General features: G+C 50.3%; 1 protein-coding gene across 3 annotated transcripts in view; it reads left to right on the top strand.

Annotated features, from left to right (window-relative positions):
* ZBED4 (zinc finger BED-type containing 4) overlaps positions 1-24,381 on the top strand; it is a 30,029-nt gene extending 5,648 nt beyond the window's left edge. Inside the window, exons 2-4 of one of the 3 annotated variants that reach the window (XM_049115226.1) lie at positions 4,844-5,007; positions 9,972-10,235; positions 19,275-24,381. In XM_049115226.1, the coding sequence (XP_048971183.1) occupies positions 19,619-23,116 (3,498 nt within the window). In that variant the 5' untranslated portion in view covers positions 4,844-5,007; positions 9,972-10,235; positions 19,275-19,618 and the 3' untranslated portion in view covers positions 23,117-24,381. The remainder of the gene's footprint in view (positions 1-4,843; positions 5,008-9,971; positions 10,236-19,274) is intronic. The other 2 variants (XM_025455994.3, XM_049115225.1) reach the window with 2 other exon arrangements.
* The last annotated feature ends 14 nt before the right edge of the window (positions 24,382-24,395 follow it).

Below are 24,395 nucleotides of genomic sequence, written 5' to 3'. Positions count from 1 at the left end.
CGTAAGATAGGGTGTAAAATTACAGTACTGTGTCACTACTACTAATGGGGCTCCTTAGCAAAGTTTAAGGCACTTTGGTGTTTGTTTTTAAGATTTTATTTAAGTATCTCTACACCTGTGCGGGGCTCAAACTCAGACCTCGAGATCTAGAGTTGCAGGGCAAGCTCCGAGCCCCAGGCCCCACGATGGAGCCAGCAAGGCGCCCCCAGGGTGCTTGTGTTCTTGGTGCATCCTAAGTTGACTATGGATAAAGTACTGTGTTTGACAACAAGCCTCTTGATGAATATTCTTTTGTCTGTGGTTATGTTGCCTATTTTATATACAGTTAGTTTTTTTTCGTTTCAGATTTGGAATTTTTAAATTTTATGTTCAAAATAGTTACATGGCTCAAAAGTCAAAGTCATATGAAAGATAGCAGAAATCTTACATCCCTGTTTCCTCCACTTTTTATAGGCAACTGTTTTTATTTCTGTTTTTCCTGCAGAAATTCTGGTTTCCTCTCTCATCTGTCATAAAAGGTAGCAAGTACGGTTTCCTCTGTGCCTGCCTCTGGCTTCTGTGTTCCCGGCCTTCCTGGAGGGTGGTTTTCCAGCTTTGACTGCCCCACCACAGTGGCTCCGGGGGCACGTGTTGTTTCATACTCGGGGTCCCCTGGGTGCGGGGATGTGATGTTAGTGCCCTGCTACTCAGAGCCTCGGGGTGGAGGGTGTTCCCAGCTCTGGGTCTTTGCCAGCCTGACCCAGGGAGACCTGATGTTTTAGAGTAGTGTTCCTTTAATAGGCTTTGATTTCGATGTAAAAAATGGAAAAATATATTTTAAATCAGATGTGTTTGGTAGCCAGAGCGTTTGTGATCGTGACATAGACGCTATGTTCTGGAAGTCAGCGAGGGCTGGCCTGCCCCCTGCGCCGCCACTCCTGCCTCCGCGTCGGAGTCGTCGAAAGATGGTTTCTTTCATTCTTTCAATAAAAAATAAGTCGATTTTCCAAGTGAGAACATTGCCATGCGTTTTACCATTTCTAGCCTATGGAAAGGATCCTCTGATTAGCTCCCTTTTACTTTTTGGTATTTTTCTGTTTGAAACTAAAAGTACGATGGAGTCCAGGGACTTTGGTTTGGGGTGCCTTCTTTCCGTGTCCCGGGCTCTCGTCCTAATTTGGGATCTCTGCGCTTACCGTCTGAGCACAATAGGATTTCTTCATCGCTGTGGTGCCCAGCATCCAGGGAGCCCTCGGGGTGCAGAGAGCTGGGGCGGCCACCTGTCCTGGGGGAGCCAGGCTGCGAGGGCAGCAACGACGTTGGTTCCGGAAGGCTCCTGTGTTTTCCGCAGTGTCCTTGATTACACTATTTCTGTTTGCTGGAGAGTCGAGTCAGAACCAGGGCCGTAACTAGTTCCAGATGCCTTCCAGGGAAATCCTCTTCAGAGTTTTGGGGTAGGTGGCAAAAACCAAATTATTCTTTACACATATGTTAAAATTATCAAAACTGCCATAGTAACATAATCCTTTTGTGGTTTGAAAACCAAAGATAACTTGCTTCTTTTTTTTCTTTAATTTGTGCTGAAATAGTAGGCAAATATTTTCTGTAGTAGTTAACTGCTAGATCAAATGACAGTATTTTTCCTAAATTAGCAACATCATTGCTATTTATGATTATGAAATAATATGAACAAAATTAGCAAAGTAATAGAGAAATGTAGAAAGTCGAAAGTGGAAGTCTTTCATGATTATTGCAGTTAAGTTTCATACACCCTTCAGGACATATATGTCTGGATACACGCTTACACCCAGGGCATCTGGGCCACCTCTCCTCTGCCATGCGGGCCGCCATGGGGGCGCTCCCTCCTACTCAGGTGGGACAGGTGCATTGGGGGCCGCTCAGGTGGCTCTGCCGAGGGATGCCTAGATGATTTCCAGCTTTTAACTCTTTTATTTTTATTTATTTTTTTAAGATCTTATTTATTTCAAAAAGAGAGTGAGCGTGCACACGTGAGCAGGGTGGGGGGTAGAGGGAAAGGGACAAGCAGATGCGGGGCTTGATCCCACGAGCCTGAGGTTTTGAGTGGAGCTGAAATCCCACCCAGGCGCCCCTTATCTCTTACTGTGAAGCATCGCATACATGCAGAGAAGTGCTCATCTCAGTGAATCGTCACCAGGTCAAGAGATGGAAAATTGCCCCTGTGCCCCCATCCCCCCAACCCTAAAGTTAATAATTTTGGCAGCTTGTACCACTGTTGTTCGTATCCCGGGATCCCGCAGTGTGTGTTCTTTCTAGCTGGATTGCTGGGTATGATGGCAGTTTCTCTACCTTCATTGCTGTAGGATATCCCGCTGCGTGGACCTATCGCAGCAAGTGTGTGTAGTCGGCAGCCAGCCCTTGACCGTTGTGAACGCTTCCATGAACCTTCCTGGGTTTGTCCTTCTTTGCACATCAGCAGCATCTTGGTTGTGTGACCCCGATTGGTCATGGGATGATACTGTATGTGGAGTTCAGTCTTACCAGGTGCTAGCGAGCGCACCCCAGTGTGGTGGTGCAGGCCTTCACCGGTGTTGTCGGGCCGGAGTATGTGCGTGTGTGTGCACGTGCGCGTGCATGTAGCCATCTGACAAGGCATACGTGATTGTGGCTTTAATTCATATTTCCATGATTTTTTTAGCTGCTTAATATTAGTGTAGTCTGATTTGTCCATCTTCCCTTGATAATTCTATTTTGCTCTAAATCAAGATTATAAGAGTATTTTTTCATTGTAATTTTTATTGTTTTCTCTTTATTTTTTTAATTTTTAAAAAAATGTTTATTTTTATTTTTAAATTATTTTTATTTATTCATGAGAGACACACAGAGAGAGGCAGAGACACAGGCAGAGGGAGAAGCAGACTCCCTGCGGGGGCCCCATGTGGAACTCGATTGCAGGTCCCAGGATCACAACCTGAGCCGAAGGCAGACGCTCAACCACTGAGCCACCCAGGGATCCCCAAGCCTTTTTAATTTTAAGGTATAGCACAGACACAGAGACTGTGTGAAGTAAATGTATAGCTTGAGGGGTTATTATATAAGGTGGATGTCTTTGTGATCATCACTTGGGTGAAGAAATAAACTTTTGCTGGCCCCAGAATCCTCCCCTGTATCCCGTCCCTGTCCTGTGTCCCTCCTGACGTAACTGGTGACCTCACCCTTAGCACAGTTCCTTCCTTCATAGTTTGATGACCCCATCGCGTCCCTCCAAATAGGAGTTAGCGTTCCCATGTTTATTCAGAAGCTGTTGTAGTATTATCTGTAGCTCCCCGCTAGCCCCCGTGAAGTTTTTCGCAGTCAGACTTGTGTTTCTCCCCGTCGAGACTTTGCTGATGGCAGTCCTCCAGTGTACTTTGATCTGTCTTTGGTTTCCTTGAAATCCATCCTTGGATATAGAGGTTTGATAAGATTTGGGTTTGGCCTCTGGTGAGACTCCCTCACAGGGTGTCGTGTTGAGGAGGCGCCTGTGTGTGGTGTCTCTTTTTTAAAATAGGCCCCATGCCCGGCATAGAGCCCAGAGTGGGGCTTGAACTCACAACCCTGAGATGAAGACCTGAGCTGAGATGGAGAGTAGAACACTCACCTCGCTGAGGCGCCCAGGTGCCCCTGGTGTCTCTCCTGTGTGATGCCGGGAGCCAACAATGCCCAGACATACAAGCGTTTATTCATAACACGTTATAGACGGTGACGTTGTGATGTTCTGGCCGAGCGGCTGCTTCCGTGTTCCTGAGCTGGACTCCCGTAAGGGGGAGCTTTCGTCATTGGTACCTGGGTCTGTAGTGCTTGCAGGACACCCCAGGTAAAAATGCTTGATTCTTCTCTTTACCAGTTTTCAAAATAATGAATCACTTTTCTGTCATCCTCCAAAGGTGACCCACTGAGGTTATGAACTCAGATTTTAAACATATTGGGTGAATTTTAAAATCTTATTCACGGTCTCCGTTTGTGTTGAGATTGTGTCATGTTTGGGCAGCAGGGGTCTCTGTAAGCTGGCGCTGCACACTTTGGACACAATCTCAGCTCGTTCCCAAAGGTCCCTTGCTCTCTGGTGTGCGACGATGCCCCAGCGTGGCATGTGCTCTTCCCGCCCCAGACCTGGGGGAGCCATTCTGCAGGGGGCCCTGTCTGTTTTAAGGGGAAATGGTGTTCAGAAGCACGATCTGTCCATGAGGGACACTCAGTGCTGTTGGATCGGTGGTGGTTTCTGGATCTTTGCGGTGGACAAAGCCAGGGTGTGTACTCTGACCACAGGCAGTAACGTTGTTCATTGGACCTTTTGTACGTTATGTCCCCACCTCCCTTGTCCACAGGAGCCCAGGTTCTCTAGGGCGGAGGACAGGAGAGCACCAGGCCATCACTAATTGCTCGTTTACGGTCTTGTCGCTGCGGGTGTCACTCTCTCGGGCTGGCACCAGCAGTGACACTACCCCATATCATGACTCAGCAGTTACTGTTTGCATCAGACCTGCCGTCCCTCCGTCCTCCAGTCATTTCAGAGCCTAGCGCATCTCTCCCAGAAACCCTTGTGAGCCTTAGCTCTGCCAGGAAACCCACGCTAAAGGCTCATGCCTGACTTCTGGTTCAGATATCTTCTCTCCTGGGGTTCTCGGAAGGTCGCACGGAAAATACTACCTGAATTCTTATGTCGATAATAGCTTTTATGTGTCCTTTGTACTTGAAAGTCAGTTTGGTTGTAAAGTCTTCAGTTCACATTTTTTTCCTTCAAAAACCTTAAATACTATTTTCTTGTCTTCCAGCATAAAGCATTGCTGTCAATCAAACACATGGTAATTTTCTTTTCTTTTCTTTTTTTTTTTTTTTTTTTAAGATTTTACTTATTTACTTGATAGAGAGCACGAGCAGGGGAACAACAGAGGGAGAGGGAGAAACAGACTCCTCAAGGAGCAGGGAGCCCAATGCGGGACTTTATCCCAGGACCCTGAGATCATGATTTGAGCTGAAGGCAGATGCCCAACTGATGGAGCTCCCCAGGTACCCTGTAAATTTGCTTTCTTTACTGTAAAAATGACTTTTCTTTCTTTTTTTTTTTTTGCCTGAACAGCATTTTTGCCATCGTTCAGCATAGATTTGTCCTCCACACGGCATGTTCTATCATTATGGGGCTCCACAGAAGGTTTTTAAGTTTTTACTTTCTATTCCCTGGCTTTGTCCCCTCCACTTTTGTGAGTCAGGGAGGTGCTCTGATTATGTGTGTGTTGGATCTTCTTTACGTCTTTTCCATTCACCTCTCTGGGGTCTTTTTTATTAAAAAAAAAAAAAATTATTTTCCTCTTCTGTTTCTCTTCAGTAATCAGTTGTGGAGTTTATTTGTTCCCATGGTGCTTCTAGCTTCATGTTTATTCTCGAAAAACTATTTTACTTTTATTTCTCATGTTTTCCTAGGACCCATAACATCATTTCAGTGTTCTTCTAGCCTCACTTAGGTTGTCCTTTTGTATTATTTTTAAATATTTTTAGCCTCTTTTGAAAGAAGTTGCAGTTTTCATATGGTTTAATTTGAGGTTATGATTTCTGATGTTTCATAATCTGTGGAGATGCTTTCTGCTCTTCATTATTTTTTCTCTTATCTTTTTGTGAGATTTGACCTTAATTATTTCTGCTGCTTATTGTATTCATTTTCTGGTGCTGTTTTAATAAACTGAGTGGCTGAAGACAACATACCTTTGGAGGTCAAATCTGAGATGGGTCACGCTGGGGTGTTTCCAGGCTCTCTTTCTTTCTGGAGGACATCAGAAAGATGTCCTCTGCCAGTGGGCTCCTTCCTCAGTCTTCAAAGTCAGCAGCACCACATTGTGTGGGTTCTTTTTTTTAAGGTTTTATTTATATGAGAGAGAGCACATGCATGTGCATGAGTGGGGAGGGGCAGAGGGAGAGGGAGGAGCAGACTCCCCGCTGAGCAGGGAGCCCGACCCAACCTGGGACTGGATCCCAGGACCCTGAGCCAAAGGCAGACGCTTAACCGACTGAGCCACCAGGCGCCCCAACATGGCCCTTCTCCTGATGGCATCACCCCCTGTCTCTCTTCTGCCTCCTGCACTGTAAAGACCCTGTGATCACATTGGGGCCCCCCAAATAAGCCGGGGTAATCTTCCCTAATTCCACATGCAGCCTGATTAATAATTCCTCCTGGCCGTGTAACCCAGCATACTCCCAGATGTCAGAGTTAGGACGTGGCCTTCTGACGGGCCGTTATTCTGTCGCTTTTATATTTATTTGATGTTAGTGGGTTTTTTGACATGTAAGGAGATACAACCTAGCAACTTCTAGCTTCATGATGCTTCCTTGTCCTGTGAAAACTGTGGGGCCTCCTTTGTGTATGTGGTGACCAGTAGCTCGTCCTTGCTGCTGCTGTCGGGCTTTGGGTCCAGGTGATGTGGCCTCTTGAGCTGAGCTGGACAGCGTCATAGCCTTTTCTGTTTTCAAAGAGTGTGTGGAGAAGCCATAGTATTTCTCCTGTAAATGTTTGAAACAGTTCACCAGTGAAGCCATTGGGGCCTACGATTTTCCTGTGGAAAGATTTGAAATCACTAATTGGATCTTTGTACTTATTTATAGGGTCCATTCTGGTTTTCTTTCTTCTCAAGTCACTTTCCCATTGTCCATGAGTTGTTGAGCTTGTTGGTATGTAGTTGTTCATAGTATTTTTTATATTTCACTCAATTTGTGAGGAATCAGTGCTAACATTCCCACATTTTCTCAAACTTTGTCTTGTATTCTTGGTTAATCTAGCTAAAGATTTGTCAGTTTTCACAATGTTATAAAAGAACCAGTTTTTGGTTTTGTTGATGTTCTGTATCACCTTTCTGTTTCTCATGTCACTAATATCCATTCTAATCTTTATTATTGCCTCTTTTCCTGCCTTTTTTTCTCCAGGGTTTTTGTTTTGTTCTGTTTTTTGTTTTTGTTTTTACGGTTAATGTTTGTTTGTTTTTTTAACATATAAAATATGATTTCAGATTTTAAAAAGTTTTTATTTAAATTCCAATTAGTGGGACACCTGGGTGGCTCAGTGGTAGAGCGTCTGCCTTCGGCCCAGGGCTTGACCCTGAGGTCCCAGGATTGATACCTACCGGGCTCCCTCCAGGGAGCCTGCTTCTCCCTCTGCCTGTGGCTCTGCCTCTCTCTCTGTGTTTCTCATGAATAAATAAATAAGATCTTTTAAAAAACAAATATAAATAAATTCCAGTTAGTCGGGGCACCTGGCTGTCTCAGTGTTTGAATGTCTTGGCTCAGGTCATAATCCCAGGGGTCCTGGCATTGAGTCCCACATCAGGCTCCCTGTTCGGGGGAGTCTGCTTCTTCCTCTCCCTCTGCTGCTACCCCTACTTGTGTGCACTCTTCTCTCAAATAAATAAATAAAATAATAAAAACATTTTAAAAAGATAAATTCCAGTAAGTTAATATACACAGTGCACTATTAGTTTCAGGTGTACAACATAGTGAATCAACACTTCAGTATGATTTTAGGGTTTTTTTGTGGCCATCCACGTGCACTTGAAAAGAATGTGTATTCTATGGTTTTGGATGGAATGCTTTGAAGAAATGCTTTACATTATTGATTTGAGGCTTTTCTTTTCTAATATAGGCATTTCAAAACTATACATTTTTTCCTGAGCACTTCATCATCTTATAAATTTTGATGTGTTATGTTACTTTCATTTGGATGAAATGAAATTACTTTCTAATTTCTCTTATTTCTGACACATGGATCATTTAGAAATATGCTTTTAGGGCAGCCCCAGTGGCACAGCGGTTTAGCACCTCCTGCAGCCCGGGGTATGATCCTGGAGACCCTGGATCAAGTCCCACGTTGGGCTCCCTGCGTGGAGCCTGCTTCTCCCTCTGCCTATGTCCTCTGCTTCTCTCTCTCGCTCTCTCTGAATAAATAAACAAATCTTAAAAAAAAAGAAAAAAAGAAATGTGCTTTTATTTCCAAATATTTATTGATCTCTCAAATTTCCTTCTGTTACTGTTTTATAATCTAACTGCCCTATGGAGAAAGGACATACTTGTATAGTTTCAGCCCTTTTAAAATGTAGTAATGCTTGTTTCCTGGCCTAGCGTGTGGTGTTTTGTGTGCAGGTGAGGGAGGCATGGGTGGGGTGGTTGTTGGTGCAGGGCGGTGGACGGCACTGGCCCGTCTTCTGCAACCCTGCTGGCCTCCCATCCGCCTGTTGTGGCTGAGCTGCCTTCAGGTTTGCTGGTCCTTCTGCCTGCTTCTGAAGCCCTCTCCTGAGTGTCCCCCTTGTAACTTCTGCATTTCAGCATCATGATTTCTGCTTGGTTCTCTTCTGCAATTTTTCTGTCTGTATTGCTATTTATTTGGTGAGACACGATATTCTTTGTTTTATATGTTGTCTTTATACACCATTTCCTTTAATTTAGCCAACACATTTCTTTTTTTTTATTTTAATTTTTATTTATTTATGATAGTCACAGAGAGAGAGGGAGAGGCAGAGACACAGGCAGAGGGAGAAGCAGGCTCCATGCACCAGGAGCCCGATGTGGGATTCGATCTCTGGTCTCCAGGATCGCGCCCTGGGCCAAAGGCAGGCGCCAAACCGCTGCGCCACCCAGGGATCCCAAGCCAACACATTTCTTTTTTTTTTTTTTTTTTTTTAATTTTTATCTATTTATGATAGTTACAGAGAGAGAAAGAGAGGTAGAGACATAGGCAGAGGTAGAAGCAGGCTCCATGCACCGGGAGCCCGATGTGGGATTCGATCCCGGGTCTCCAGGATCGCGCCCTGGGCCAAAGACAGGCGCCAAACCACTGCGCCACCCAGGGATCCCAAGCCAACACATTTCTAATGCCTGATTTAAAGTCTTTGTCTAGTAAGTCCAACATCTGGGCCCGCTCAGGGACAGCTCCTGTGGACTGTTTTTTTTCCCCTGTGTATGAGCCATGCTTTCCTGCTTTTGTCATACTTGGTTTTGTTGAAAACTGGACATCAGATCATCCTCTCCTTTGTGTTTGGTGTTATTGCTGGAATCTTGTTTTGTTGTAGTCTGTTTCTCCTGTGGCTTTCTTTCTTTCTTTTTTTTTAAAGATTTATTTATGATAGACGTAGAGAGAGAGAGATACAGAGAGACAGAGACACAGGAGGAGGGAGAAGCAGGCTCCATGCAGGAAGCCCAAACTGCTGGGTGTGCCGTCTGGCCAGGGGCTGCGTGTGCGGGTGTGCCTCCGACCTTGAGCCCCTAGCCCTGTCCTCCGGCCTGTGCTCGCAGCAGTGCAGGGGCAGTGGGGGCGGGGTGGGGCGGGGGGGTGCAGGTGCTCCCTGGGCTGTGCGCCCTTCCGCATGGGCGCGTCCTCCTGGCTCCCTGGGAGTTTGCCAGAGCAGCTCAGAGCCCCCGTGGGCGTCTTGGTTCCCGGGTGTCCCTCCGACCCCTCCCGGGCTCTTCCTGGCCTGCCGGGTCGTAGCTGCCGGCGCTGTGCCGCAGAAGGCGGAACTGCTTGTTCCTGGAGCTCCCGGGGAGCGGGCTCTCCTCCCCGCAGGCTCTCGGGCCCGTCTCGTCATGGCTGTGGCCTGTGAATGCGGCTTTTCTGGGCCTGGGACGAAGGTCAGGAGGCTGGCAGTGCAGTGGCAGGGACTTCGTGTGGCCAGGAAGGTGGCAGGCCCGGAGGCACGGCCTTTCCTGAGCCAATGCCCCTCGCGCAGTTGTGACTGGCCCCTTGCCCCTTGCCCCGGGCCCTCCCGGCCCTTCCCTCCGCTGCTTCGCCCCCCTGCCACTGGCCCTCTCGGTTTCCAACCAATCCCGGTTGCTCGGGGTATCACACGCCCACGGCGGCCACCCCCGCACCCACCTGACCCCACACGGGCCCTGACGCATGCTTGGCTTGTTCTCTGTGCTTTTATTTGGGACTGAAGGAAACCCCTCGCTGGTCTCGCCTTGGCCTTGCTACCCTCCTGAGGGGGCCCTTGCTCTTCTAGTTCTGTGCCCTTCCCACCGGGAACAAGTGGACCCAGTTGTGTTTGAAATGCAAGCAAGAGCCACCCTCCAAGGAGGCTGCCCAGGACACCTGCCCAGGACTGGCCCTGGGACGCCTGCCCCAGGACTGGCTCCGGGACGCCTGCCCCAGGACTGGCTCCAGGACACCTGCTCAGGACGCCTGCAGGGCTGCCTGCCTGCGGCCCGAGACAAGCCCATGCAAACCGCTGTCTCCACATCTCCACAGCGGAAGCTCGCTCCTCCAGGTAACGGATGCTTAGCACTCAGAAACTACCTTCTGGGTATCGTAGGACTTAGCGAATAAGTACCTCTTTCAAGGCTAGGGGGAACCCGAGTTCTCACTGTTGCAGAGACAAGTTCCAGATATGGACAAAGGGAGCGGACCATGACCCTGGGACATGGGGTTGAGACGGGAGGTGCCGGGGTGAGCGTGCTTTTCTGTCACGGCGCATGTGCGTGTAGCTGTGCGTGCGTATTGATGGTTTTAACGAATTCCGCTGGGCGAGCCCGGGGCACGCGCGAAGGGCGCATCAGGTGCCACTCCACACCCCACCTTCACTCTCCGTTGTACTTGCCTCCTGCCTGCTCATGAGCCCCGTGGCTTGTGCTCCCCTGCCTGATGGACCCCCTGGCGCATCCCCTCCAGGGCAGGCCGCTGGCTGACACATGCTGTCTTCGATCTGTCTGATGGTCTGCTTAATTTATATCAATTTCTGTGGGAGGGACGCAGGGCAGCTCCGCGGTGGCGCGTCTGTCTTCGGCCCAGGGCGTGACCTCGGGGTCCTGGGATCGAGTCCCTAGTCGGGGTCCCCACAGGGAGCCTGCTTCTCCCTCTGCCTGGGTCTCTGCCTCTCTCAGTCTCTCGTGAATAAATAAGCTCTTTGAAAAAAACTTTTTTTTTCTGTAGGATTATTTTCACTGAGTATTAAATTCTAGTTTGGCCCTTTCTCCAGAACTTTGAAGTATCATTCTTTTTCTCTTGGTTCACATCGCTTCTCATAAAAAGTCAGCAGTCTGTCTAATCTTTTTTTTTTTTTTTCTTATGGGGACACCAGGGCGGCTCAGTCGGTGAAGTGTCTGCCTTTGCTTCCGATCATGATCCTGCAGTCCTGGGTTGACCCTATACTGGGCTCCCTGGGCAGCGGGGAGCCTGTTTTTCCCTCTCCCCCTCTCTCTGTGTGTCAAATAGATAAGTAAAATCTTTAAGAAAAAAAAAAACAACAATAATCTTTCATATGCAGTATTCAGTATCCAGATTTCCCACATTGTTTAAAAAATGTTCATATATACTTTGTTAGTTAAGGTCAGGATTCAAGTATAAATTGTTTGTTAAGGAAACTGGGTTGTTTGTCTTGAAGAATTTCCCATAATCTAGATTTTGCTGATCTCATCATTCTGGTGTTGTTTAAACACGTTCCTCTGTCCCTTGTAATTTTTATTTGTTTTATCTCTTGTTTTCAGCACATCTTAAACAAAAATCTTGGGTTTTGTATGGATTCTCAAGCCTGTGGTCCGCAGGCTTTCATTCGTGCTGGGAATTGTGTTGTCGGGCCGTCTTGTTCCCACAAGAACCTTTTGAGAAGGTTTTTAAACTACAGGTTCAATTTTTTTTTTTAAGGGAAGATCTTTTTTAAAGATTTTATTTATTCATGAGAGACAGAGAGAGAGAGAGAGAGGCAGAGACCCAGGCAGAGGGAGAAGGCAGGCCCCATGCAGGGAGCCCAATGCAGGACTCGATCCTGGGTCTCTAGGATCACGCCCTGGGCCGAAGGCGGCGTTAAACCGCTGCGCCACCCGGGCTGCCCAGGTTCAATTTTTTTTTTCCAGGTTCAATTTTTTAAATACATACTTGGCTTACCTCTTTATTGAGTTTCTATAACATGTGTCTTTCCAGGAATTTGTCCATTTCATCTAAGTTGCTGAATTTATTGTCATAAAGTTATTTGTGTATTTCCGTATTTTACCCTTCTTTCCTGTGAGGTCCAGCCTGGCAGCCGTCTTGGGTCCTGGTGTTGGTGATTTGTCTTCCATCTTCCTGACCTTTCCAAAGAAGCAGTGTTTCATTTCAGTGACTTCACATCTTTTCTCACTGTTGTCTTCTCTCGGTTTACTTTGGCATGAAATTTCCTTTCCTGTTCTTCCTGACTTTTGCCTTTGACCCTTGGCTTAATGTGGAAGGGTTATTTATTTGAAAACATTCCAGATTTTCCCAGATATTCTATTGTTGATTTCTTGTCAGAGACCTTTGATTTCAGTTCTTTCACATTCGTTGAAGTTTGCTTTACTGTCCTGAGAACAGTGGATCTTGAGGAACGTTTTGTGTGCATCTGTAAATAACATGGGTTCTATTTTTGTTGGCTGAACAGTTCAATAACTGTCAATTAGGTCAGGCGACAGTGGCATTTTTAAAGCTTCTATTGCCTTTGGTGACGCTCTCTCTGCCTGTTCAGTTGACTGTTGAATTAGATGTGTTGACATCTCTAATTGTGACTCCCTCGTCCCCCTCGTCGTGTGCGCGTCTGGTGACTTGGCCATTGTCCCTTCTCACAGAGTCCCTGTTGTCCCTGGTACGTCATCCTCAATCTCCATCTGAGGTTAATGCGGCCACTGCAGCTTTCTTGTGATTGGTATCAGCATGTGCACCTTTTCTGTCCTTTGGCTTCTAACCTGTTTGTGTCTTTATGTTTAAAATTTATTTCTTGGGGAGCCTGGGTGGCTCAGTTAGGTGATGGTTAAGCCTCTGCCTTCAGCTCAGGTCGTGATCTCGGTCCTGGATCGAGCCCTGTGTTGGGCTCTGGGCTCAGCCGGAGTCTGCTTCTCCCCCTGCCCCTGCCGCTCCCCCTGCTTTTGCTCTCTCCTGCTCTCTGTCTCTCTCTGAAATAAATCAGATCTTTAAAAAAATAAAGTTTGTTTCCTGTGAGTGATAGAGTTAGTCTTGATTTTTTATCCAATCTGACAATCCCTGCCTTTTTAAAAAAAGTTTTTCTGTGTGTCTAGGGAAACTCCCATTTCTCCTTAACTCACTCTCCAGTCACAGACACTTCTGGTCACGAATGTGTGGGTGCTTTTCCCCACCGAGACCAGGTCTCCAACCCCGCGGGGGGGGGGGGGTCCTCCAGCTGCACTCACCTCTCACACCATCTGCCCAGAGCTTGTGTCACGTCCCGCAGGGAAGGGCTGAGTCCCACGGGGGGCAGGTCCCCGGGTTACCCACAGCCTCTGTCCAGCACGGCTCCATGGGACCCCCACGAGCCTTTCTGGAGTCCCACTGCTCCCCGGAGCGGCTCAGAGACCTCGGGGGAGCGCCCACTCCCCTCCTCATTGATCCTCAGTGACGGCTGTGGTGAACGATACAGGTGAGCAGCGGGTGGAGACATGCAGGGCGGGCCCCAGCACAGGCGTCTCTGTCCTCGTGGAGTTGGGGTGCGTCACCCTCCCAGCACGCGGACATGCTCCCCAACCTACGGGTCCCCTGAACCCCATTCCCCATACGTGTGGGATTTTCATGGCGGTTTGATCACATAGGCGTGATCAGGTGTTCCCTGAACCCCCAGCCTGGGATCGCAGCTCGGCATGTCTGGTGACCATTCCCCACCCGGGAGCCCACCCAAGTCGCCTCATCAGCAGCAGACACTCCAGGCTCCCAGGAGGTCCCCGGGGTCTCAGGAGCTCCGTGCCGGGACCCGAGGGCAAAGACACACACGCGTGTTTCTCACATTATCCAGATTGGGATTTATTTATATTCAGTAAATCACACATTTAAAGTATACAGTCTGATGAATAAATATACATACACATTTAATCTTATTTATGTAGGTAAACAGCTGCTATCAACACTTCAAACCTTGGTGTGCACATAAGCCATATATGTATGTCTACATACAACTGATTTTCAACAAAATTACAAAGGCATTTATCCTTTGTTGAAAAGGAAGTCTTTTTAACAAATGGTGTTAGAACAATTAGATATTCATATACAAGCCAATAAATTTAAATATTTCAAAGATCTAAATATAAAACACAAAGTGGTAAAACTTCTAGAAGAGAAAACACAGGAGGAAATCTCTGTGACTAGGGTTATGCAAAGATTTCTTAGTATAATCCCAAAAGCACAATCCATTAAAAAACAAATTGGTAAATTGGATTTTATTAAAATTAAAGGCTTTTGCTTTTCAAAACACACTGTGAAGAGAAGACAAGCCTGAGACTGGGGGGAAATATTTGCAAATCACATACGTGATAAAGGGCTTGTTTGCAGATTCGTGGGGAGCTCTCAGAACTCGTATCAAGAACTGCCCAGGGATAGGGATCCCTGGGTGGCGCAGCGGTTTGGCGCCTGCCTTTGGCCCAGGGCGCGATCCCGGAGACCCGGGATCGAGTCCCACGTCGGGCTCCCGGTGCATGGAGCCTGCTTCTCCCTCTGCCTGTGTCTCTGCGCCTCTCTCTCTCTCTCTCTCTGTGACTATCATAAATAAATAAAAATTAAAAAAAAAAAAAAAAGAACTGCCCAGCCTAGCGAGAGCACAGACAAATATTTCACGAAGAGCTGCGAATGGTAGATATGCGTGGAAGATGCTCAGTGGTGTCAGGCTTTAAGGAACACACCTCCAGTTTTTGTACATCTTAACACTTTTTTCCTTTCTTACTATTGCTGTTTAATACCAGCCATCCTGGTGGGCATGAAGTGATCTTAGTACTTTGGTTTGCACTTCTTGTAACGATTAATGACATCAAGCCTCTTTCCTTGTGCTTTTTGGCCATTTGTGAGTTGGGTAGTTGGCTTGGTTGTAGCAGTTGTCTTTCCTGGATATTAACCCTCTATCAGATATATGATTTGCAAATATTTTCTCTCATTCTACACCTTGTCTTTTCACCCAGTAGTGTCGTTTGATTCTCATGGTTTAAATTTTCCAGTTTTTTTTTCCTTTCTGTGTTTCCTCTTGTTTTATTTCCATGTATTATATCTGCATGTTATCATTTACCTCCGCACATTGTACCATATCTTTGTGTTCGTAATGCCTGTGTTAATATTCCTGTCTCCGGATTTGACCATCTGCGTCCTAGCTGGGTCTGTGCCCATCAGTGATTTTCTCCTAGTTAGGGGGTCATGTTTTCCTGCTTTTTTGTGTGTCTGGTGATTTTTATTTGATGCTAGCCATTTTGAATTTTACTTTATTGTGTGCAGGGTGTTGTTACATTCCTGTAAGTTCTGTTGAGACTTGTTTTAGGACATGATTAAATTAGTTGCAGTTTGCCCCTCTTGGGGCTTGTGCTGAGGCTGCGCTGGGGTGGCTCCTGAGAGATCTTTATTCTCAGCCTCCTGCTGAGTCTGTGCCCTTCTGAGGATTCTCCTTGCTGTTTCTTCTTGGGAATGCAGGCCATTCCCGGCCCTCTGAGCCCTGATAAATATTCCATTAGATAGTCCGTCTCCTATCTGTTTTCTGTTGGAGCCCCCTGCTCCGCTCCTGCTGCCAGCGTGGCCCTGACTGGAGCGACGGGGACGGACACCCTCGTCCGACCTCAGGACGGTGTTCAGTCTCTGTCACTGAGCAGAAGCAAACAGGGACTCCAGGCTCACATGTCCTTTATAGGGTTAATGAAGTTTTCTTTTGTTTATCATTTGCTGAGAATTTTTATCATGAATGTGTTGAATTGTATCATGTTTTTCCGGCATTGTTGAAATGATGGTGCGGTTTTTCATTCTCTGACTGTGGTGAATTATATTAACCTATTTTCAAATGTTAAATGAACTTTGCAGCCTTGGAGTAGCCCCGTTGGTACTACTGAATCTGATTTGTCAATGTTTTAAAAGGAACTTTCTTTTATTTTCATGAGTGTATTGGCTGTAATTTTAAAATCTTTTTCATTGTGGAGATTTTGAGCATACCCACAAGTAGAACCGTGGCGCGCATCCAGCAACGGCTGCCCTGTGCCTGTTCGTGAGCATCCGCACGTGCATGGTTCATGTATGCCTTCTGTCTGCCCCAGCACCAAACCAGATTATTTTGTAGGAAAGTCCAAACACCGTACCATTTCATGCTCCAAATAAATACTTTCTTAGTGGGATTCAAATATGCACTAAAGTGTTCACATTTCTCCAACTGTCCTCAGATTTTTTTTTAAGATTTTATTTTTGTATTCCTGGGAGAGACAGAGAGAGGCAGAGACACAGCAGAGGGAGAAGCAGGCTCCCTGCGGGGAGCCCGATGCGGGACCTCCTGTAGGACTTGATCCCAGGACCCTGGGATCACGACCTGAGCTAAACCGCTGAGCCACCCGGGTAGCTTGATTCAAGAATCTTTAATTCCTTCCAAAGGAAGCTCCCCGCCCATTACCAGCCCAGCCCCTGGCCTCTGCTCACCTCCCTGCCTCTGGACACCCCTCTCTGCGAACATTGCATGTGAATTCTGTCGCTCAGTCAGTGTGCGACCTTTAGTGTCCGGCTTCTTTCTTTGAGCTCGGTCCAGCAAGCTCGTCGTGGTTCCTCTGTCGCGGCCAGCACGGTCTTGCGGAGGTAGCGCTGCCACACACTTTTTCTGCTTGTGGATTACATTTGGGCTGTTTCCACTCTTTGTCTGTCTGATGCCACTCATGCACAGGTTCTTGAGTGACGACATTTTCATCTGTCCTCGGTATTTACACAGCAGCTGGATTGCTGTGGTGACTTTTTATACATTTGAGTAGCTGCCAGAGTGGTTTTCCAGGGGGGCACCCCATCTTCATCCCAGTGGCAGTGGGTGAGGGTACCGTATTTCCAGATCCTTGTCAGCACTTGTTAGTATCTGTCTTTTTGAGTGTCGCCATCCTGTGAGTGTCTCATTGTGGTTTTGATTTATGTAAACTTAAAATTGTAATTTTTAAAAAGTCTTTTCCAAAACTGACTTCTTGTTTCTTTTTTTTTTTAATTTTAATTTATTTATAATAGTCACACGGGGCGGGGGGGGGCAGAGACACAGGCAGAGGGAGAAGCAGGCTCCATGCACCGGGAGCCCGACGTGGGACTCGATCCCGGGTCTCCAGGATCGCGCCCTGGGCCAAAGGCAGGCGCTAAATCGCTGCGCCACCCAGGGATCCCTGACTTCTTGTTTTTATAGTGTCTTATGTTTTGCTCATTTTTGTTTGGCTTCTGTACTAAAAAAAAAAAAATATATATATATATATATATATATATATATATATATGTATGTATAAAATTTATATATACATGTAATTGTTCTTAGGAATTATGTAATTACACATATTGTTTTACAAACACAGGTCCATATAATCACTCTGTGCTCTGTGGTGACACCAGGAAGTCTTCGTTGTTGTAAACCTGGTGCTGCTGCTGGCTCTCGCTCCTGGTGGCCTGCTTCCTTTGTGCTTACTGAGATCATATTTGTAAGCTAATTTTTCATTCTGAGTATTTGCCTGAACTTTGTGCAATTCATTATTTGGGATGTTTTCTGAAAAACGTGAATTTGCTTCTGGCAGGAGCTAGCTGCTTGTGAGGTGCGCACACTGTTTTAGGGTGGCTGCACTTTCTGCTTTGTGCAGCGGGCGCCAGGTGAGCCTGGCATTTCAGCATTCGCGTTGGTTGTGTGCTGGTTTGCAATGGCCCTGGGCCGGCCCCGCAGCCTTGCCTCCTGGCCCTCGGCCACGGCTCGCCTGGCTGGGGTGGCCACCTGGGTGCTGCCTGGGGCCAGCCCTGGTTGGCGGTGCTTGGCCTCCTGGCGGGCATGTCCATGTGAACATGGTGAGAGAACCGTGCGGCCGAGCGGGCGAGTCCAGGGCCGAGGCGGTCCTGGGCAGGGGCCGAGGGCCATGGGGCCCGCTGGGCAGGGTGTGGACGGCAGCCCTCACCGCTCCATCGTGCCACCCAGTGCCCCAGGTGCAGGCCATCCTCACGGCCCCGGCGGCCGTGCGGGGGCTCAGGGACACGGAGGGCAGCCAGCTGGCCCCGGCGGGCGAGGCGCGGAGACCCCCAGGGCTTGGGCTGCCCTGCAGCCGCTGTGCCGCTGGATGCAGTGTCCTCCCCGCACTACGGCCGAGGCGCAGTTGCCCGTGCCGGCCTGGCCTCGGGTGCTTGAGGCGGGTGCCCGGTGTGCTTCAGCCTCATCCAGGCCAGCGGGGGCGGAGGCGGGCGGGGGCAGGCGCGGGCCAGGCAGTGAGCGCATCGTCCCCTTGGCGGCTTGACCCCGCAGGGCCTGCTTGTGCCCGGCCCCAGGCGGCGGGGCAGCCGCCGAAAGACCCCACGGGTGAGAGCGCTGGGCTGCCCGGAGGGCCGCATGCTGGTGGCACCTGGTGCCCCGACACAGCCCTGGGGCCGCTGTGTGACACGCGCCCCTCCCTGCCCACCCTTTGCTTCTCCGTTTGAGTCCTCCTCCTTGCTGGTGTTTATGGGGTGCTGGCTGAGCCGGCGGCTCGGGAAGGGGGGGGCGCCTTCGGGCCCCACCGGCATTCTGCTGCTGATTTATGGGTCGTGTTAATTGTTTCTCTCCCGGCTGTGTTTACACTAAACCCCTGGTCCTGTAGGAAGAAACAACATACATCTATAGTAGGTTTCTAGAATCTATTTTCATATGTCAGCATGTTCCTTCTGCCATCTCTGCTGCCGGGCGCGGGGAGGCCCCGGTTGCTGTCGTCTCAGGCCTGTCCATGCGCCGCTGCCCGCACATCCCTCCGTGTGCACCCTGTCCCCGGCCCGTGTGCCAGCCCGCCCCGTCCCAGCCTGTCCTGCTCACATGCCTGCCCCGGCGCCGTTGCACACTGGCTGCGAGCGTTCACTGTGGTGCAGCGGTTCCCGGGGCCACTGTCCCGTCCCAGTGCCCGTGTCACGCGGCGGTGCCTGTGGAGTGGACAGGTGGGACCCGGCCAGACACGGGCTCCCTCTTAGGTGTTCAGCGTGTAGTCTGTGAGTTGGTTGTGTCCCAGGCCGGTGGGGTTTGGTCCCCACTTGGTACATTAACTCTGAGAGCAAAGTGACAGGAAAGCGGCTCTCGGGGGCTCTGGGCCCCGCGGGACCCCTCAGCCACCGGCCGTGGTCAAGGTGTTCTTGTTCCCCGGTCCTTGACCAGTAGGTCCTTGACACTTCAACTCCTGTCTTTATTTTTCGCTTATTTTGTAGTCCTAGGGCATTTTCCTCGTATAAGCAGATTGTGAGATGTCAAGGAGCCAGTGCTCTGGATTTTACCTTTGGGTGATGGAACTTTCCTGGGCGTACTGAGGCCGGTGTCGCCGTGACGGGTCGGTTGGAAATGTGCGACTTAGGTCAGCGCTAACCTTGATCCCGTCTTCTTTTACAGATGATGCCGAAGGGTCATTGTGCTGTCCAGGCGACAGCGGCCCAGTTCCCAGGACAAGACGCGGGTCTCCGCCGCGTCAGTTGGTGTCTGCGCCAAGAAGCAGGTCGTGGCGAGGCTGCGGGCAGGTGGCGCTCTGCGCCCTGAGGTGAAGTGGCCTGCCCTCCAGCCAAATGCCCTCTTCAGTCAGATTTATCATCAGCCACATTCACACGCATCTCGAAAGATGGAATTATTTTTTAAGAGCTGAAGATAACGTACATTTGGGGGCACAGATGAGGCTTTGGATCAGGTTTTCACCCACCTAAGAGAACAGGAGGAAGCAGCCAGAGTAGTTATGGTCAGTCATGGAGAACAACCAGGAGACGCGTCCCAGAAGGGATGGTGAATTTGTTTCTGATAAAATAAATTTTAAAATAGAAGAGGAAGATGATGTTCAAATCCCTAATCCCAGTTTGGAAGGAGTGGAGTTTAAAGCGGAGCCGGACGGGAACCGGGCCGAGGGTGGCGGGGGCCGGGCGGAGGCCAGGGGGCCGCCCGGGAAGTGCCCCGCTGCCGACCAGGAGGAGGAGTACGGCTCCCTGTTCTCCCAGTACAGCAGCACGCTGTACGACGTAGCCATGGAGGCCGTGACGCAGAGCCTCCTCTCGGGCCGGGCTGTGAGCTCCAGGAAGAAGTCTCCGGCCTGGAAGCATTTCTTCATCTCCCCACGGGACAGCACCAAGGCCATCTGCACCTACTGCATGAAGGAGTTCAGCCGAGGGAAGAACGAGAAGGACCTGAGCACCAGCTGCCTCATGAGACACGTGCGGAGGGCTCATCCCACGGTGCTCGTCCAGGAGAACGGCAGTGTGCCGGGCCTGCCCTCCCTGTCACCCCCTCCTCTGCGGCTGCCGCCGCAGCCCACCGACCCCGGGGACCTGGGCGCCGTGCTCTCGCCCGTCAGCCTCGCCCCGAAACTGGCATTAAAGGCCCCGTCCCCCGATGACATGATGGAGGAGTCCACGTCTGCGGTCTCCTTGGAAGAAACCCCCTCTGACGCGCCCGCCTCTGACAAGTACGGTAGGGAGGAGGCCCCGGGGGGCCCGCCCCCCATGCCCCCCCTCCCCTGCGAGGACAGCGCGGAGAACGGGGCGGAGAGGAATCCCCCGCCTCCCAAGAGCACTTCGGGCTCCAGGAGGCGGTCGGCTGTGTGGAAGCACTTCTACCTGTCGCCCCTGGACAACTCCAAGGCCGTGTGCATCCACTGCATGAACGAGTTCAGCAGGGGCAAGAACGGCAAGGACCTGGGCACCAGCTGCCTGATTAGGCACATGTGGCGGGCACACCGCTCCATCGTGCTGCAGGAGAACGGGGGCTCGGGACTCCCGCCGCCTTACGCAGCGCCCCCCACCCTGCTGCCCGCCCTGCCGCCGCCCGACGGGGACCCGAGCTCCGTGTCGTCCTCTCCGGGAAAGCTGGTCCAGGAGTCCCCTTCTGCGTCCTCCTCCCCTGACCGGCTGACGGAGGACCTGCAGGTGCACCTGCACGCCGGGGACACGCTGATGGAAGACGCGTCGGCGCTGTCCTCTGACGACGTGGGCGAGGCCTCGCTGGCGTCCTCCCCCGAGAAGCCGCAGGCTGGCGGGATGAGCCCCAGCCTGCTGGAATGCGGTGCCGTGTTCCAGCAGAATAAGAAGGTCATGAAGAGGCTGAAGTCGGAGGTTTGGCAGCATTTTTCGCTGGCGCCCATGGACAGCCTCAAGGCGGTGTGCAGACACTGCGCTTGCATCATCAGCCGGGGCAAGAGGGGCGACGTGGGCACCAGCTGTTTGATGCGGCACCTCTACCGACGCCACCCAGACGTCGTGAGCAACCAGAAGGGCTCTCTGGGTGCTGGGTTGGCAAATTCTCCGTACGCCACCTTGGCTTCTGCAGAAAGTTCCTCCTCCAAGTTGACTGACTTGCCATCTATGGTTACGAAAAACAATCAGGTTCTATTTCCCGTTAACAGCAAGAAGACCTCCAAGCTGTGGAATCACTTCTCCATCTGCTCCGCGGACCCCACCAAGGTGGTGTGCTTGCACTGCGGCCGCACCATCAGCCGGGGGAAGAAGCCCACCAACCTGGGCACCAGCTGCCTGCTGCGCCATCTGCAGCGCTTCCACGGCAGTGTGCTCAAGCCTGACGTGCCCAGGGCGGCGCGGGCCTCCTCGCCCAGCCTCCGCGGGCCCCTGAGCACACAGCTGTCAGGAGCTTCCTCCTTCGACGACACCAACGAGAAGTTCTATGATTCTCATCCAGTTGCCAAAAAAATCACAAGTCTCATAGCTGAAATGATTGCACTTGACCTCCAGCCATATTCTTTTGTAGACAATGTTGGCTTTAACCGGCTGCTCGAATACTTGAAACCTCAGTACTCTTTGCCCTCACCTTCTTACTTCTCCAGGACAGCCATCCCAGGCATGTACGATAATGTGAAACAGATCGTCCTGTCACACCTTAAGGAAGCGGAGAGCGGTGTGATCCATTTCACGTCCGGAATATGGATGAGTAACCAGACCCGCGAGTACCTGACGCTCACCGCCCACTGGGTCACCTTCGCGTCGTCGGCCCGGCCGTACTGTGAGGACCACCACTGCTCAGCCCTGCTGGACGTGTCTCAGGTGGACTGTGACTACAGTGGCAACAGCATCCGAAAGCAGCTGGAGTGCTGGTGGGAGGCCTGGGTGACGTCCACTGGCCTTCAGATTGGGATCACAGTCACCGACAACCCGAGCATCGGGAAGACGCTGAGCGAGGGGGAGCGCGCAAGCGTGCAGTGCTTCAGCCACACTGTCAACCTGGTCGTCAGCGAGGCCATCAAGAGCCAACGGATGGTCCAGAACCTCCTCAGCATCGCACGGAAAATATGCGAGCGGGTCCACCGGTCACCGAAAGCGAAAGAGAAGCTGGCCGAGCTGCAGAAGGAGTACGAGCTGCCCCAGCACCACCTCATTCAAGACGTCCCATCCAAGTGGAACACGTCATTTCACATGCTTGAGCGACTCATAGAACAGAAACGGGCGATTAACGAGATGTCCATCGAGTGCAACTTCAGAGAGCTGATCAGCTGTGACCAGTGGGAGGTCATGCAGTCCGTGTGCCACGCGCTGAAGCCCTTTGATGCCGCGAGTCGGGAGATGAGCACCCACGTGTCCACGCTCAGCCAGGTTATCCCCATGATCCACATCCTCAACAGGAAAATCGAGATGCTCTTTGAGGAGACGATGGGCATCGACACCATGCTGAAGTCCTTGAAGGAAGCCATGGTGAGCCGGCTGGCTGCCACCCTCCACGACCCGAGGTACATCTTTGCCACGTTGCTGGACCCTCGCTACAAGGCCTCCCTCTTCTCGGAAGAGGAGGCGGAGCAGTACAAGCAGGATCTAATCAGGGAACTGGAAGTGCTCAATTCTACCTCAGAGGACACACCTGTTTCCAACGGGTGTGACCCAGGCTCCCCCTCGAAAGACGCGGTGGGGGAGGAGAACCTGTGGTCACTCATGGCCAAGATGACGAAGAAGGGCCCCAGGGAAAAGACGAAGGTGCCCGAGGACATGGTGCTTGCGTATCTGGAGGAGGAGGTGCTCGAACACAGCTGTGACCCCCTCACCTACTGGAACCTGAAGAAGTCGGCCTGGCCGGGCCTGTCCACCCTGGCCGTCAGGTTCCTGGGCTGCCCCCCCAGTATCGTACCCTCTGAAAGGCTGTTCAGCACACCCACGGAGAACGGTGGCTTCGGCCAGTCCAGGCTCACGATGGAACATTTTGAAAAACTGATCTTCTTGAAAGTGAATCTTCCCTTGATATACTTTCAGTATTGACACTCACAGCGGAACCACCAGGCCACAGCTTGTCGCTCACCTGGCACCAGCCGTCCGTCCCGGGGTGGCGGCGCGCTCCGGGCGGGGCCGTGCGGGGTGTCGCAGCCGGCACCCCGAGGCGGGCACGAGCCTCCCCGTCCAGCGTCACTGTAATGTCTACGAGTGCCTTACTCCCCGTCCTGCAGGCCGGGTGTCACCGCGGGCTCCCCACGGGCCCGCTAGGAACAGCCTGTCTTGCCGATGATGAAATACGATGATTAGGGTTTCATTCATAACTGTAAAGTTTTTTTAAAAGTTGGGGGTTAGTAATTTGTCTTACTAGAAGGGCAGAGGAGATGTAAACAATTTTATTCTCTAGGCTTTTTATTCAATTATGTAAAAACCACGAATCAGGTACTGTATTTTAGTTAAAGATTGCTTTAATTCAACAGAACAGCCTTTATGGCTGTTAAGTGAATTCTGTAAATAGGAGGTGGAGTTCAAGCCATCCTGGCTGAGCAGTTTCTAACTGCAGGCTCTATGTCAAGGAGTACAGAGAATATTCTGGAACATAACTGTTGACCGCAACAGAGGTGTGGCATCGGAAGAGGAAACTAAGACGTGCCCTGGAACGTCGGTTATGTAGCGATCTGGTTAAAGAGCACGTTCCTGGTCTGTGCTCCCCATTCAGGTTTTACGTGGTCGGCTCACGCGGAGGCCCCGACCTGGGTCACGAGCCCGCGCGAGGGGCCGTTCACAGCAGGCCCGCGAGGATGCCCCGCCTCGGACCTGCTGTCTCCACACCAGGAAGCTATCCTTTGAAATTTGTGCACTGACCCCACTGACCCCAATTTGATCAAATTATGTATAAAATTCTTTTTACAAGAGATGGCTCATCAACAGGGAGGAGACCGCTGTACCGCAGTGTAAGACTAGCCTTAGGCGTTTAGCTTTTTTATATATATGATAGGGAGGACCAGCCATCGCCGCCGGGTGTGAAGCCCGAGGACACAACGCGGCGTCCGTCGTCAGAGTCTTTTAACAATGATCTCTCTTCAGAAGTTTTGCTTCCACATCTAGAGAAGGGTTCGTTTTCTTATTTCAAACCAATTAAATACTCTGGATGAAACAAGTTACTCATTTGCCTATGACCTTTTAGAAAAGTTGTTTTGTTAAAAAAAAAACTGTACCTGTTATTAATCTGGATTTGCATTGACTATGTTTTAGTGTATTTATAAATGGTGAACTCAGTTTCTGAAATTAAACTTTTTATTTGCAATTTTCTACTGCTGGAGGACAC

This window comes from Canis lupus, chromosome 10 (genome assembly GCF_003254725.2).
Source record: "Canis lupus dingo isolate Sandy chromosome 10, ASM325472v2, whole genome shotgun sequence".
NCBI classification, from domain to species: Eukaryota; Metazoa; Chordata; class Mammalia; order Carnivora; family Canidae; genus Canis; species Canis lupus.
This window is presented reverse-complemented; position numbering and strand designations above follow the sequence as displayed.